This window comes from Scyliorhinus canicula, chromosome 9 (genome assembly GCF_902713615.1).
Source record: "Scyliorhinus canicula chromosome 9, sScyCan1.1, whole genome shotgun sequence".
Taxonomy (NCBI): Eukaryota; Metazoa; Chordata; class Chondrichthyes; order Carcharhiniformes; family Scyliorhinidae; genus Scyliorhinus; species Scyliorhinus canicula.
The window spans coordinates 92,113,379-92,131,259 of NC_052154.1; the positions used below are offsets into that span (position 1 = coordinate 92,113,379).

The following is a 17,881-nucleotide window of genomic DNA, read 5'->3' on the forward strand; positions in this document are numbered from 1 at the left end:
GACAGAGTAGCATCATCACTGGGCTTGCAATCCAGAGACCCAGGGTAATGGGCTGGGGACTTGAGTTCAAATTCCGCTATAGCAGTTCGTGAAACTTGAAGTGAACAAAAATCTGGAATCTGGCCATGAAACCATTGTCAATTGTTGTAGAAACCCATCTGTTTCTCTAAAGCCCTGAGTGAAAGAAATCTGCCATCTTTACCTGGTCAGTCTACAGGTGACTCCAGATCCAGAATAATGTGGTTCGAACATAGAACAGAGAAAAATACAGCACAGAACAGGCCCTTCAGCCCACGATGTTGTGCCTATTTTTTGTCCCAGATTAAGAACAAATTAATCTACACCCCATCATTCTACCGTAATCCATGTTCCTATCGAATAGCCGCTTGAAGGTCCCTAATGTTTCCGACTCAACTAGTTCCACAGGCAGTGCATTCCCACTATTCTCTGGGTAAATAACCTACCTCTGATCTCCCCCCTGTATCTTCCACCATTCACCTGAAATCTATGTCCTCTTGTAATGGTTTGTTTCACGTGGGGGAAAAGTCTCTGACTGTCCACTCTATCTATTCCCCTGATCATCTTATAAACCTCTATCAAGTCGCCCTTCATCCTTCTTCGTTCTAATGAGAAAAGGCCTAGTACCCTCAACCTTTCCTCGTAAGACCTACTTTCCATTCCAGGCAACATCCTGATAAATCTCCTTTGCACCTTTTCCAAAGCATCCAAATCCTTCCTAAAATGAGGCAAGCAGAACTGCACACAGTACTCCAAATGTGGCCTTACCAAGGTTTTGTACAGCTTCATCATCACCTCACGGCTATTAAATTCAATCCCTCTGCTAACGAACGCTAGCACACCATAGGACTTCTTCACAGCTCTATCCACTTGCGTGGGAACTTTCAAAAAGTTGACTGTTTTAAAGTTAGAGATTGGCAATAATTGAGGTCCATCCAGCGACCGCCAATTCCCATGAACAAATTAGAAACATCAGCAAGTTAAGGCCTATCGGTTGAGTGAATCAGATAAATCAGTTACCTAACATAAATATACCTTGTGTATCTTAGAGAAAGCAATGTCAGGCTGCCATAATCAAATCTCCCAGTAACGCCACGATCAACGTACAATCTAAGCACGTGTTTGTAAAGGGAAAACACTGGACAATGTAAACCAATGTTAGTTTAAGATACACGATTAAAATAATTGAATTAAAAACAAAAGTTATTGCTAAATCTTGGAGGACGGGCATTTTTGAAGGAAGACAGTTTCCAAGGCTGTAACCTTGTGTTACTCTGATCCACATTGTGAGATCATGCCAGGCACTTTTAATCGTTTGTAGTTTGATTTAACTCAATTTATTTATGTAAAACCCACTCTCCAAGAATATAATCAAGGTGATGAGCAAACAAAGTTAAGAGTGAAAATTATTCTGTTCAATGACATTGTATTTTTCTGAATGAGTTCACAGAGTAATAACATTGCAGATATCACACGGAATCACATTACAGTTCAGTATGGGCAAGGCTGAGGCAGACAGGTTTCTAATCAGTAAGGGAATCAAAGGTTGTGGGGATAAGGCGGCAAAGTGGAGTTTAGGAATATCAGATCAGTCATGATCTCGTTGAATGGAGCATCAGATTTGATGAACCTTGCTTCTTCCCCATGTCACATAACCTTAAAGTCTAAAACTATAATCAGTTAATTTACATTTTAGTCACACGCAGCAAATAGATATAAATATCAAAAAGGAAACAAATAGCTCCAACATTAAATGACTTTGTGCAACATCAAAGATTGACAGGAATGCCAGTTTCGCTCAATGACCTTTTCTTGGTTGCCAGACCCGTGAACAGGATGGTACAGGTCGATCCCCAATGAACATATCAAATGGAGCTTTGGTGAAAAAACAATATAATGACTCAACCCACTTTATCAAGCGAGATAAACAACGTTATTGTTACGTGGAATCTTCTTGCAGATTGCATGTACGTTTCCCAGTAGGCAGTGCAAATGTTTCAGTCTTGACATTTGTTCATGAGAAAGAAATTACATGTCCAGCTTCACAAGTTAATCAAAAGACTCACTTGTCCTCACCAAGTAATAAATCAACTAAAATAAAGAAATAAACAATGTTTAGTATATTAAATAGCGTGAATTATTTTGTTTTTAACCACTGCTTCATGTATTTCCCTTTTCTGAAACTGACTGCATTTCCGTGAATAACTTTAACATTATCAGTCACATTTACATTGTCATATTACATCTCAAGCTCGCTTTAGTTATCAATGCATGTTGCAGAAGTAAAAGATTTAATTTTTCAAGTACACAATATGCAATCTGTAAAAAAAGAACCGATTGCCTCATGAAATATAAGTTAAATAGTATCTATAAGTATTGCAGATAATTTGCACGAAAGGAATTAACTTTAAATACCTATAGTCCCTATCTATAACTGATACATATATTATGACGATGAAATATTCAGAAACAGGGGAATTCATAACAGGGAAACAAATAAATGGCTGAGCAACAAATATTATCTTCACAAAGGAAGAGATTAATAATATGCTGGAAGTTCTGAAAAACACAAGTATCAGTAAGGCGCTGTAGGAAATAAGTATTGGCAAATAAATAGTTTTGAGGAAATTAATGAGATTAAAGGCGGGAAAATCTCTAGGACCTGATAATCCTCAACCCCGAATGCGAAAGGAAGTGGCCTTAGAAATATTAGAGCCATTGGTCGTCATTTTCCAAAATTCATTGGACTCTGGAACATTCTGACAGGTTTCAGGGTAGCTAAAGTAAACATCGATATGCAAGAAGGGAGATAGAGAGAAAACAGGGAGTTCTAGACTAGTGAGCCGAACGTTGGTACTAGGCAAGTCGCTGGAGTCCATTCTCAAGGATTTCCGAGCACAGCATTTGGAATGCAATGGTGTATATGTGCGAAGTCAGCATTAATTTGCGAAAGAAAAATCATGCTTGAAAAATCTACTGGAATGTTTTGAAGATGCAACTAGTAGGGTTGACCAGGGAGAACCGATGGATATGGTTTATTTAGACTTTCAGAATTCTTTCAACAAGCTATCACATTGTGGATTAATATTTTAATGCTTGGGATTACGGATAGTGTCTTCCGATGGATAGAAAACTGGGTAGGGGACAGAAAGAAAACAGTTGAAACAAATTAGGCTTTTCCTGATTGGCAGGCAATGACTAATGGTGTACTGCAAGGGTCTGTGCCAGGACCCCAACTGTTCACATAATATATTAATGATGTGGACGAACTAAATGTATTTTCTCCGAATTTTCAGTTAATACAAAGTTTAATGGGGGTGGGGGGGGGGGGGGGTGAGCTGTGAGTAGGATGCATAGATGCCTCAGTGGGATTTGGATACGCTGGGTAAGTGGGCATATGCATAGCAGAAGCAGTATGATGTCGACAAATGTGAGGTTATCCACTTCGGTAGCAGGTACAGAGTGGCAGATTATGGTTTGAGTGGGTGTAAATTGAGAGAGGTGGATACTCAGAGTACCTGGATACTTGGTGTCCTCCTGCATTGGCCACTGGAATTCAGCGTGCAGGTACAGCAAATAGTATGTTCGCCTTCATGGAAATATATAAGCATAGAAACATAGAAAATAAAGGCAGGAGCAAGCCTCTCGGCTCTTCAAGCCTGTTCTACCATTCATTATGATCGTGGCTGATCATCACGGTCAAGACCCTGACACCGCCCCCCCCCCCCCCCATCCCTTGATCGCATTAGCCTCAAGAGCTATATCCAATTCTGTCTTGAAATTACACAACGTTTTGGCCTCAACTACGTTCTGTGGTAGCCAATTTCACCACTTTCTGGGTGAATAAATTTCTCCTCATCTCAGTCCTAAAATATTTACCCCTTATCCTCAAACTATGACCCCAATACTGGACTTCACCTCTCACTCTTCCCAGCTCCAATGCATATATTCCGAATGCACACAGTCACCCCTCATATGACAGTCCCGCCATCTGAGGAATCAGCCGGGTAAACCTTTGCGGTACTCCCTCCATAACAAGAACATCATTCCTCAGATGACTGCATAAATATTGCACACAATACTCCGGATGTGGCCTCACCAATGCCCTATACAATTGCAGCAAACATATCTATTCCAATACTCAAATCCTCTCGCAATTAATTTAGAACATAGAACATAGAACAGTACAGCACAGAACAGGCCCTTCGGCCCTCGATGTTGTGCCGAGCAATGATCACCCTACTTAACCCACGTAACCGGTATACCCGTAACCCAACAATCCCCCCATTAACCTTACACTACGGGCAATTTAGCATGGCCAATCCACCTAACCCGCACATCTTTGTTCTTTGATATATCTCTTGGGCCTAAAGGGATCAAGAGTTATGGGGGTAAAGCCGAATCAGGGTATTGAATTTGATGATCAGCCATGATCATAATGAATGGTAGAGCAGGCTCGAAGGGCCGAATCGTCTCCTCCTGCTTTCATTTTCCATGTTTCGATGAATCTAAACAGAAGCTGTACAAATGCTGGATGATCAAATAATGCCTTGCATCTTCCTGATTCAATTAGTTAGAAAAGCATGCACACCATTTGCCTTTCCTGAGTATACTGTAGTTCGGCTTTGTTTTTAAGAAGTTATGAACCTAATTAAAAGTTTGCAAATTGTACAGCTGGACGATGTTAAATTGTTTTCCAAACATTTTGGAATATTACAGCAATTTTCACCTGTCCTCATATAGTTCCACATTCTTCCCATAACTAGGTATGTATGGATCTATTTTACTATCATGCTGTGATAAGTATTTCACAATTAATGGGCAGCACGGTGATGCAGCGGATAGCACTCTTGCGCCGAAGACCAGGGTTGGATCCCCGACTCGGATCACTGTCCGTGTTGAGTTTGCACATTTTCACTGTCTCCTTGTGTCTCACCGCCACAACCCAAAGATGTGCATTGTGGGTGGATTGGAGGTGCTAAATTGTCCCTTAGATTTCACAACTAATATGAATTTCGTCTGGATGATAATAGGAAATTATCTGATTCTTCAGTGAAATTTGGATTGGAAGCTTCTCCTTTAATAAGTAGCCACAAACAAACAATCTTTGAGGATTATTGTACGCAATAACACTTTAAATGGGCTTCTGTTTAAAATTGTTTTACAAAGCAAATGTATGTTTAATTTTCAAACTGCAATATAAAAAGTGGTTAGCACTGTTGCTTCACAGCGCCAGGGTGCCAGGTTTGATTCCTGACTTGGGTCACTGTCACTGCAGAGTCCGTGACTGTGTGTGGTTCCACCGGGTGGTCTGGTTTCATCCCACAAGTTCTGAAAGATGTGCTGTTAGGTAATTTGGACAGTCTGAATTCTCCCTCTGTGCACCCGAACAGGTACCGGAGTGTGGCGACTATGGGCTTTTCACAGTAACTTCAATGCAGTGTTGCAGCCTACTTGTGACAATAAAAATTATATTTTTTTACCGAATGTTAGGCGGAAATATCTCAAATTATAAGGTGCTGTGACAAACGAGAGAATAAACACTCAGGATTTACTTTGATTAATTTAATGTCTTCTTTTACAATATGGGCCATGTTTGGATTCACTAACGGTCAATTCTATTTCTAATTTTGTGAATTGTTTTCGATATTTTCCGAGAGCACCTCGCAATCTGTTTGTTGTTGGATGCAAGCGATAGCCCAGCGAATTCGGGTGAAACACACAATTAGTCTGCAATAATATATTGCTTACCTTTAAATCAGCTCCGTTTGAAATGGACGACAATCATAATTATCAAAATGAGAATCACGAGGAAGCCTAATACAAAACGAGGGATCAGAGCAACCTGGAACCTGTGAACTAAAGTGTAGGATTTACAGGAATCATATAAATTTAGGATACAAGAACAGGATTGAAATGAATGGACACATAATTACAATATATCTAAGTACAATAAGGACGGACATGCCGTATGTGGGTTTTAGAACATAGAACATAGAACAGACAATGCAGAATCAAAAATGAAGCAAATTAGTTATGTTCTGCAGTATGTTTCCATTATATGAAATGCGGGAGGACTGCGTCCATATATGTAAATTCAAGGATGCATTGCTGGAACCAGTCCTCACGAAATCACTAAATTGTTAACAGAAACTGACTTATGCTCCACGGTTTCCCGTGTTCAGTGGATCCAAATAAAATGCAGTTGTTCCAGAAATAAACAATGGTCTTAAGGTCATTTATGTGCAACAAAAGAACAATTTGCAAGTTACCTAATTGCAAGGTAATTTCAAATAACAAAGAAAAGTACAGAACAGGAACAGGCCCTTCGGCCCTCCAAGCCTGTGCCGATCATGATGCCCTAACTAAAGAAAAACCTTTGGCCCTTTTCTCGGTCCATTGCCCTCTATTTCTTCCCTATTCTGTATTCATCCAGTAGCCTCATAAATGTTGTTAATATGCATTTTACACCACATCCTCTGGCATTCCAGGCACCCACCACTCTCTGCGTGAAAAACGTATCACACGCATCTACCTTAAACTTTCCCCCTCTAATTTTGAACCTACGCCCCTTGTAATTGGCACTTCCACCCTTGGAAAAAGCCTCATTGGACTTCGAATATTTTATTGACCCCCATATCACACACACACCTCCTTGACATCCTCCCCCCACCCCACACCACTCCCATATAAATATTCCAGCTTACTTTGAGAAATACAACTGCATAGAAATTTAAATAGTTTGCAGTGAAAAGGAAAGCACGTAGAATCGATGTTTCAATATACTTGCTGGAATTAATTAGTTTTTCATTACTATTTCAGTTCAGCACAGGGATGAAATGGAAGATTCCCAATACGATACTGAGGACGGAAATTTTGTATGGAAAATAAAATGCCAAAATGATTTCTGGGAAAGACAATTATTATCCATGGCTCTTCATTCAAGTGCATGATTTTTTGTGCCACTAAGCTAATTTTATAAATGTGAACTAGGGGTTATGACTGTTTTTACTTAATGTCCTTAATACTGGAATGCTAGCCATTTTAGTGCGGCTGGGGAACAGCACTCTGTGTTTCTTAGATGAATTGACTGACCAGGATAAACAAGACAAATTTAGAACATAGAACATAGAACATTACAGCGCAGTACAGGCCCTTCGGCCCTCGATGTTGTGCCGACCTGTGAAACCATCTGAAGCCTATCTGACCTACACTATTCCATTTTCATCCATATGTCTATCCAGTGACCACTTAAATTCCCTTAAAGTTGGCGAGTCTACTACTGTTGCAGGCAGGGCGTTCCACACCCCTACTACTCTCTGAGTAAAGAAACTGCCTCTGACATCTGTCCTATATCTACCACCCCTCAATTTAAAGCTATGTCCCCTCGTGTTGGTCATCACCATCCAAGGAAAGAGACTCTCACTGTCCACCCTATCTAACCCTCAGACTATCTTATGTCTCTATTAAGTCACCTCTCAGCCTTCTCCTCTCTAACGAAAACAACTTCAAGTCCCTGAGCCTCTCCTCGTAAGACCTTCCCTCCATACCAGGCAACATCCTAGTAAATCTCCTCTGAACCCTTTCCAAAGCTTCCACATCCTTCCTATAATGTGATGACCAGAATTGCACGCAGTACTCCAGGAACGGCCGCATCAGAGTTATGTACAGCTGCAGCATGACCTTGTGGCTCCGAAACTCAATCCCCTACTGATAAAGGCTAGCACACCATATGCCTTCTTAACAGCCCTATTAAACTGGGTGGCAATTTTCAGGGATTTATGTACCTGGATGCCGAGATCTCTCTGTTCATCTACACTACCAAGAATCTTGCCATTAGCCCAGTACTCTGCATTCCTGTTACTCCTTCCAAAGTGAACCACCTCACACTTTTCCGCATTAAACTCCATCTGCCACCTCTCAGCCCAGCTCTGCAGCTTATCTATGTCCCTCTGTATCCTATAACATCCTTCACCACAACTCCACCGACCTTCGTGTCATCTGCAAATTTACTAACCCATCCTTCTACACACTCTTCCAGGTCATTTATAAAAATGACAAACAGCAGTGTCCCCAAAGCAGATCCTTGCGGTACACCACTAGTAACTGAACTCCAGGATGAACATTTGCCATCAACGACCATCCTCTGTCTTCTTTCAGCTAGCCAATTACTGATCCAAACCGCTAAATCACGTTCAATCCCATACTTCCTTATTTTCTGCAATAGCCTACCGTGGGGAACCTTATCAAACGCCTTACTGAAATCCATATACACCACATCAACCACTTTACCCTCATCCACCTGTTTGGTCACCTTCTCAAAAAACTCAATAAGGTTTATGAGGCATGACCTACCCTTCACAAAACCGTGTTGAGTATCGCAAATCAACTTGTTCTTTTCAAGATGATTATAAACCCTATCTCTTATAACCTTTTCCAACATTTTACCCACAACCGAAGTAAGGCTCGCAGGTCTATAATTACCAGCGTTGTCTCTACTTCCCTTCTTGAACAAGGGGACAACATTTGCTATCCTCCAGTCTTCCGGCACTATTGCTGTCGACAAAGACGACATAAAGATCAAGGACAAAGGCTCTGCAATCTCCTCCCTGGCTTCCTAGAGTATCCTAGGATAAATCCCATCTGGCCCAGGGGACTTATCTATTTTTACACTTTCCAAAATTGCTAACACCTCCGCCTTGTGAACCTCAATCCCATCTAGCCTGGTCGACTGAACCTGAGTATTCTCCTCGACAACGTTGTCTTTCTCCAGTGTAAACACCGACGAAAAATATCCATTTAACGCTTCCGCTATCTCCTCTGATTCCACACACAACTTTCCACTACTATCCTTGATTGGCCCTAATCTTACTCTAGTCATTCTTTTGTTCCTGGTATACCTATAGAAAGCCTTAGGGTTTTCCTTGATCCTATCCACCAACGACTTTTCGTGTCCTCTCCTCGCTCTTCTTAACTCTCCCTTTAGGTCCTTCCTGGCTAACATTTGAGATGCTATTAACGATAAACGGGACTTGCCTTCGGACTTTTGGGCATTCTGAATGTCATAGACAAGATTTGTTTCACATAAGCAAGAAAGTGGTAGTAGTTAAGTCCACAATGCATGCCTGTGGTAGATCTTTTGTGGATCGAAGAAAAAAATGTCTATGTGATTACGTATTAACAGTAAAATGCAAAGATGACCCTTAATTACGTCTACTGTTTGTGAATATTTACTGAAGTATTGATTGAGGCCGACAGCTGTGGACCAAACAAATAGAATTGTGTAAGTGAAAATTCTGCTTTCAATGGATTCATGATAACGCGGTATGTGGTGTGACATATATTTTGATGCAGATATTTTTTTAAGATCTTCAGAGAGATGGAAAGGTAGAAGGTGGACACATAGAATCCACAGTTTTGGTTTAGCTGGACTTCTACCACATATAAATGATTATATTGCATTCTGCAACCCCAAACTTCTTGTGCACATTTGCAGTGTGGCAGGGCGGGGACGATGTTCACGGGTCGTTGAATTTTAAGGACCTGGACAAAAACCATGAAAAGGTTTCGAAATAACGATATTAATTTCAATGTTGCTAGAATGTAGTCTCTGTTGCTGTTTAAAAAGCAAATTACTGTGGATGGTGGAATCTGAAACTAAAGAGAAAATGTTTCAAAATGTTCCGGCATTTTCTCTGTGGTCTCTGTTGCTGTTGATGATCTGTAAATAACTGAACTTACAATTGTTGTTTGCTCCACCAGTTGGCACACCTTTCCAATTTAGGGCATTGAAGGTGACATTAACTGGAATCTTAAGAGTCCGATGAGCTACTTGGCAGGTTACGTAACGAAGAGTTGGTGTGACTTCCAAGCAGCTGGAAAGTTCATAAAGTCCTTCGGAATTTAGTTTTATAACTGTATTTATCCCAGTCTCAATACGAAAGCCATCCTTGTACCAAGTCACATTGATACGATCCGGGTAAAACGCTGCCGTTTTACATAAAATAATTAGAGTTTTGGATGCATTAATGTCAGGTAATTCGGACTTGATGCTCAACGGAATTGGAGGAACTGCAAAATAAAGCAGAGAGAGACGTGTTTATGTTGATGCCAGCTTCCTAATAAAAGGCATTGGCTAATCATTCGATTTTCACTTGTCCATAAACTCTCCGCCATATTTTGCGGCGTTTACAGAGCAATTATGTTTTGCACCCGCTACAGGGTATCTTGAAAGAGCATGAGGTGCGCAAACACTGTGTATCACTTTGAGGAGTTTGAATGAATCAAAAGGTGAATAATATGGGATCTAACCCATTTGCTAGCAGAGTTAAGTCAAAATCAAAACAGCCTCGGAAAGTGATATTGCAAGTAAATATATGTAGGATTAAGGAACAATGGTGAAACAGTCAGGAAATCAGTAGAAAATGTGATGAATATCTGTATATAGTACATGACAATTGTATGATTTGAGATATATTCTGAAATTGTTTGGAACTAAGTGTGCCGTGCAGTGATTAGAGAATCGAGATGAGGGCTTCGTTAATAATTATAGTTCCTTCGCAACAGCTGAATCTTAATGTTGAATAATATCATTAAGTGATAAAAGCGAATTTGCAGCCCCATTGGACAACAGTTATCGATATATTTTATTGACTTTCATTTAAATATAAATCAGAAGAGCAAAAAAAGTGATACCAATTAGTTACAACGTGCTCCATATTTTGCTGCGAAGTCAGGATCTACTGCAGTCAATTCATCAATTAAATACCAATGGAATTGCATTATAGTTGTCACACACAAATGGGGATTCATTTAAATTTTATCAAAGTGGAAAGTTCATGACATGTGATTAACAGTCTGCTGTATCTCTCTCTCGTGTGTCCTTCATATCACTTTGCATAACTCGCAGTGAACCGTGAAGTATTATTTTCCATTGCAATGCAAATAATATGTCTTACCAGAGCCACCGGAAAGCAACAATCAAAGTTCAATAATCATATTAATTATAATACATATTCGATATCACCTGTTCTCAATTATGTACAGAATAATGTAAGGTGCGATTTTCGATTACCGTAGACGACAAGCGTGGACCCAGTTCCATTTGTAAATAGGTTATCCAGATGTTTTACTCCGCAGTAATAGACTCCAGAATCTGCGACCTGGACTTTCAGGAGCTGAAGAGAGGCTTCACCTTTCCTCAAACGAACAATTTTTTTTCTACTGTCCGTTCCCGGCTGCAGGAAGTCAGTGTCGCCCAGTTTCCACCAATAAATATTCGCTTTCGAAATATCTTGAAGAAAATGAAACGCGCAATGAAATGTAAAGTTATCACCTTCCATCCCGTGAGCATTTTGGGGGGCTTGGAATACTTTCCTCTGACCATCAGCAATATCTGTGAGGAATAAATGTAAACAGTAAGAACATTATTCTCGGGCATCAAAAGTAAAAGTGGAAGAAAAGGAAAAAGAGATTTAGAGCGGGTTGGGGATGAGGGTAGAGGGTCGGGGTAGTTGGGCGGGATGGGGGTAGGGAGGGGCTAAGAACGTTAAAGATATACCTGTGTAGGTAATGAGGAGAAGATGTACACATGGAAGCAAAACAGCATCCAAAAACATGTTCAACAGAGGAAATATCGATTCACCATCAGGTGGCACTGAGCCCAGGTTGCTTCAATGTCGCATAAGTAATTAACTCAAAGTCACTTCCACGTGGTGCCTGCCGAAAGAATGAGATAAATCAACGGATTATGGAACAATCAGTCATTCGCATCACACCTGGTCAGAACATTTGAAGAATCATTCGTATAAACCGCAGAGCATGGTTGTTGTGCTGCTCATTGAATTGGATTGGATTGATTTGTTTATTGTCACGTGTACCGAGGTACAGTGGAAAGTATTCATCTGCATATAGTTCAGACAGATTATTCCACACATGAAAAAGAAAGTACATAGGACAAACAGAAAATACACAATCCAAATACATAGACATTGGGTGACGCATGCAGGAGAGAAGATGTGTTAAGGTATCAGATACGTATAGGTATCAGATAGAGGGTCGTTTAGGAGTCTGGTAACTGCGGGGAAGAAGCTGTTTTTCAATCTGTTAGTGCGTGTTCTCAGACTTCTGTATCTCCTGTTCGATGGAAGAAATTGGAAGAATGAAGCAGTCAGGTGGGACAGATGATTTGCTACATCGGAAATATATCATGGGGGTTAATAGCTCATTTGTCGATTGGTAGACTCTAACTATTGGGTGCCACACGGATCATTACTGTGGTCTCAAATATGTGCCATCTATATTAGTGACAGAATTAGGTGACCTAATATATTGCAGTCGCATTTTCTGAGATAGGTATGAAGCCAATTGATCGGAAAGATGAAACAAGTCTGCAAAGAGATATCGTCATCATAACAGAGCCGTCAAAACACGGGTACGTGAAGTTTGATGTGGTAAAACATGAGATTAACCACATTAGTGCAAATTATATTAAAGTAGAATGATATTTAAAAGGAGAGAAACTTCAGACGGTTGTGTCACAGAGCGATTTGTCTTCCTATTTGAAGTTTAAACTGTTGGCAGACGCAGCCCGCAATTAGAAAGGAACATGCAGTCGTGCTCTTTTTTTCAAGACTGGACTTTCAATGTAGGGGAGTATTGTAACAAATGGGTCGGGCATTCATCAAATCGCACGGACCCTTGTGTCCTCCTCATTTAAGGACGGATAATATTTCTATCAGGGACAGTTCAAATGAGGTTCCCTATTTTAATTCATGAGATGGGCATTTATTTTGTGAGACACCTTAGAGTCGTCGGTCCGAAACTCACTGGAGCTTGACCGAATGAGAGGTGATATTGTTGAATTAAATAAAATGCTATGCGGTCTTGAAAGGAAGCTACCAATGTGAGGTCGTGGGGGTCGTGTTGGAATCTAGCATAGTGGCGCCATTTTACAGTGCGGAGTCACCCATTTAAAATGAAAATGTTGAGAAATGCATGCTTTCAGACTCTCCTCAACCGTGGAAATTCCCTGAAACGGTGCACTGAAGGCTGGATTATTTTAGAGATGCTAGGCTCAGTTAGACTGAGTTTTGATCAGCAAAGCAGTTCACTGTTATGAAGAAAACAGAATCAAGTGGAATTAGGGCAGCTGTGGCTGTATTGAATGGTAGTGTAGGCTGAAAACGAAATGGCCTGGTTCAGCTTCTATTGTGTTCTTGTGTTTATGTGCTCTGCAGCATTCACAATTGAATTTTCTCCACCATTCACTGTCTTGAAATCAACTGCCTAGGCCGGTAGCCCTGGATTTATCACTCTAAATCACTCCAACATCCTATCTCCCTTTAATCTTTATAAGGCTCTGTAAACTGAACACTTCAAAGAAGCATGTGGTAATCTCTCGTAACATTGCTTGTGATACGTTGACTTTTCAGTCTTGTGCATACCAAGTGTAGTTTTTGGTTTGATACTCTTCTTCTACAATCTCTGGCGTAAAATGGCAAATGCCGAGCTACACAATTGTACATTCCATATCGCTGTAAATTCAGCAATTCCTGGAGATAAAGTGATCTGCAGTTTTCAAAGTTCTATTATTTGTAGTTAAAGAAATTGGGTATCAGAATTTGGGGGGGGATTGGTGGAGTATCTGTGTCTTTCTAAAGGTGATAGTGAAACTATAATCGGAAACCCCTTTTGAAAAACATTGATCATTCTCACAGGAACCCATTCTCACAGGAGGGCACTGGCTTCTGCAAAGCAGCAATTCCATATTGTCTTGCGTGATAACTTCTTTGAGGATTTCAGTCATCTCGTTAAAGAGATTACTATGTTTTCTGAATTGGGTGTGTATTTCATCAACATATCCATCAAATGGCACAGAAAACATGATAACAACTTCTATACTTATTACGAAAGGTGCTATGGCACCTCATGCATCACTCCACATAAAGGTGATCAATCTATTCACCACCAGCAATGGCTCTGGACATTATTCCATTGTGAAATGTTTACACAGCTCTGTCAGAGCTTTGAAGTTCGGACTAATAGTTTCCAAAAAAAACCCCTATGGCAATATATGCATTCTTTTTCTGGCTGACAAATATGCTGCACCCACGACTGACACATGGGAAGTTGGACATTTTAGACAGTATATGCACTCCCGAGGACACGAGCTTGGAATTTCCGAGTACTAAAGTAGTTCAAAGAGCAGATATAGAATTGTAGCGTCTCTACTGCGCAAAAGGAGACCATTCAGCCCACCGACTCTGCACCGTCCCTCAAAAGAGTACACTACCTGGGCCCAATTCCCCGTAACATCACCTAACCTTTGGACACTAAGGGGTAATTTAGCATGGCCAATCCAGCTAATTTGCACATCTTTGGACTGTGGGACTAAACCGGAGCACCCGGAGGAAACCGACTCACACACGGGAGAACGTACAAACTCCAGGCGACAGATCCGCATGGCCGGAATCGAATCCTCGCACTCTGAGACAGCATTGCGAACCACTGTGCCACAATGCCGAAAATATGTATGTCATTGAAGCCCAGTTCAGATCAAGTGGATATTTAGTATGTATTCGTCATGATAAAATCCCTCAGGCGGTCATAGATGCACAATGTAAATTTAGACAACGCCTGCAAGCTAGACCTGGATTAAAGTTTTAGGGCTCTTTGAAGGTGAACCTCAGGATACGTGGTACGGCCAGCACGGATGGGCGAAAATTACACGTGATAGAAATACCTGGCAAGCAATCTGAAATAATGGCGTTGTTTCCTTCCAACAGAAAAGAGTTCAGGAACCTAAGGAAAAAAGTTAAGGAAAAAAAGACGAGCATGTCCCCAAACCTCAAACAGCATATACTTGCTCTCACGATGGAATCCAATGCAGATGTGTAATCGGGCTCCATAGCTACAGAACAGATGATTTAATGCACACAACACACGGGCCTCTTAGAAAGCGGAGGGAACGAAATAAACTTCATAAAGTTCCTGCAGAGCAGGGAGGAAGGATATTTTTATAGACGATGTATCAAAAATGAAGGATGGTATTGCATCTTGGTAGACTGTTACTCTGGGGAAGTCAAAAAGACTGCTAGTAGAACTAAGAACAGTTCTGAGTTATTGCACGAGGTTTGCCAAATAGTTTGATATCACTGAGTACTGTCTAGGGAACACTGTTTGGATGTAATGAACATGAGAGCGGAGCTATCTGAAGAGAAATGTAATTTATAATGGACAAAACGCTCAAGTCGGGACCTTTTGCTGTGCACTTAGAACATCACAATTGCAACTTTGCCCAATATAACGACAATTAACACAGCAGGAGTTGTACCAGTTGCGTTTCCTGTGTTGCAACCAGCTTGGAACCAATCGTGTAATATTTCGAAGATGCCTTACTTTCTTCAAAGCAGTCTGAAAGGTACTTCCGGTTTCTAACGTTGGTTCAGACAGATATTTTAATCACGTCTTTTTAAATATTTTTACGGTTTACATAAAGGCAAGTGATACAGTTGAAAGCTAGACTGTTAATTTGAAGGATATTTTGCAAAGATTAAACATGTTAATATTAACTGTTTTAAGTTGAAATGTAAATTTACGTAATTATGGTTTAATTGAGAGTAACAATGCTGAAATTTAAGAAGCATCAATAAAGCTAACTAATTGCTCAGCTCATTGAAGTAGTTTGACCAGACGTTTACGCACTTTTAATGCAATCTATAGTACATGGCGCATTGTATGGACATTTATATGTGTCGATATTATTGCTGTTCGTTGTGTAATTCCTGTGCCTCAGTGGCTCTTTCCGTGCCCTACTTTCTCGCACACGTTAAGACAAACAACATGATTCCTCGTTATTATAATGTATTGTTTTGATAAATCTATAAAACTTCACAATTTATAAATTCAGTGAGATCTTGATTACCTGGAGTGTAAAATTAAAACCCGATCTTGATCTTACTACTGTTGCGTGGTGAAAACGAATTCCGTTTTTGACACAGGTGTTCACTGTGATCCATTAATTGGAAAGACCACGTATAACTTCCTGAACACCGCCACATTATTATTCTTGATTCTTTCTTTGTTCTTTATTCTTGAGCATTTGGCTGTTTTAATAAATCTTTGCCGTATTAACTCTGGATTGAATGTACCTTGTGCATTTTATTTCTAACTTCCATTCTAAACTTCCTCTTGTTAATTCAAATCCAGTGGTCATGCATCAGACATGTTTAATTGTCATTAATTTATATTTTACCTCGCAATTTTCCTTTGCAGCCTTTCTAGTGCAAGCAGAAACTCTTCGTCATATGCTGACCAATAGGGTACCCAGTGCTCTAACGTTCAAATCGCTAATGTTTTATCACCTTTAGAGTAACTCCAATTCTTTTGAAAATCAAACACAAGTGTTACCGATGTCTCCTGGACTATTTGCTCTGTTCATTAGAGGATTTGTGGATATGCTTCTCAACACCCAAATATTCATGTGCACTCCTTGGTCATGCAAATAATAATCGCGTGTCCCCATCACTTGCTTGTCCTCCCCAAATGTATTGTCTCACAACTCTCCGTTTGAATTATACATCTCCCCGATGTGTGCGTTTTAGATTTACGCGATGCTGGGGAGGAGGGGATGTCTTGGGCGCACGTTCCAGCACCATCCTGTCTAACCACAAACTCAAACCCGATACTGGAGATGGGCGGGAGCAGAAATCAGCAGCAAGCTCGCCCATATAATTGCCAATATAACTGTCAAATAGGCGTGTTAATAAACATAGTATAACACAAACATTATAACACAACGCCCACACCATAAACTGTTTACCTCAGATGATATGGGCGGCACGATGGCACATTGGCTAGCACTGCTATCTCACAGCCCCAGGGGCCCGGGTGCTACTCCGGCCTGGGGTGACTGTCTTCGTCGAATCTGCACTTTCTCCCCGTGTCTGAGTGGGTTTCCTCCGGGTGCTCCCGTTTCCTCTTTCAGTCATGGCCCATAGATTGGCCAATGCTCAATTGCCCCTCAGTGTCCAAAATATTCGGTGGCGTTACGGGGCTAGGGTGGAGGCGTGGGCTTAAGTAAGGTGCTCTTTCCAAGGGCCGGTGCAGATACAATGGTCCGAACGTCCTCCTTCCACCCTGCTAATTATATGCGTAAATAGTGCGGCGCCTAGGCCTATTGTTTCACGGGGATTGACCTTTGCTAATCGCCGAGCAAGGCCCTTCGGTTGAACACGAACTTCCTTCCTGCCGCTTCCACTCTGAACACCACCCTCAACCTACAACCCCATCCACATGCGAACCACTACCACTCACCACCCCACCCCCATACCCCCGCGCATCACCACTGCCCTTAACCCTGAGACTTACCTGAACCGTGGAGTGCTGGTCTTTGGGATCTTTCCTTCGATTGCAGTCCAGGCAGCTACCACTTCCTGCCAGGACTGATGGAGTTGCCTGCCAATTAGATCATAGTTGTAGAGGGCGGGACCTCAGTCCCAATTAGACCTGTCGCGGTTGAATACTGCTGGGATGCCGGACACACTATAGGTCCAATTCACTCCGCCGTATTTTGAGTGGGGAGGGAGGAAAGCCATGTGACGCACCTAGACGCTAACACCCACCACGCAGTCCACTGATGTCCCTTTTCTCGCCAGTTGGTGTAGCGTTGCATCTTGACACAGTTAGGACGTTTATCTTTCACTATCACTATCAACAGCACGGGCGTTTTTGTATAATGTGTCTCATTCTGAATTATTTTCACTATTTCTAAGAATAGATTATTGCTACTTACGTCGATAAGGAAAGGATCTCGTACGAATCCCTGTGGGATCTCCATGGAAAGACCCGTGAGGTCAAAACT

General features: G+C 41.1%; 1 protein-coding gene across 1 annotated transcript; it reads right to left on the minus strand.

Moving 5' to 3' along the window:
- Positions 1–1,336: 1,336 nt before the first annotated feature.
- Positions 1,337–17,455, minus strand: LOC119970987 (tapasin-related protein-like). Its single transcript, XM_038806105.1, has 6 exons — positions 17,389–17,455; positions 11,579–11,736; positions 11,093–11,413; positions 9,760–10,089; positions 5,770–5,877; positions 1,337–2,109 (listed from the first exon to the last, which is right to left on the minus strand). The coding sequence occupies exons 2-5, from the start codon at positions 11,634–11,636 to the stop codon at positions 5,777–5,779; spliced, it is 810 nt and encodes a 269-aa protein (XP_038662033.1). The 5' UTR covers positions 11,637–11,736; positions 17,389–17,455; the 3' UTR covers positions 1,337–2,109; positions 5,770–5,776.
- Between the last annotated feature and the right edge of the window lie 426 nt (positions 17,456–17,881).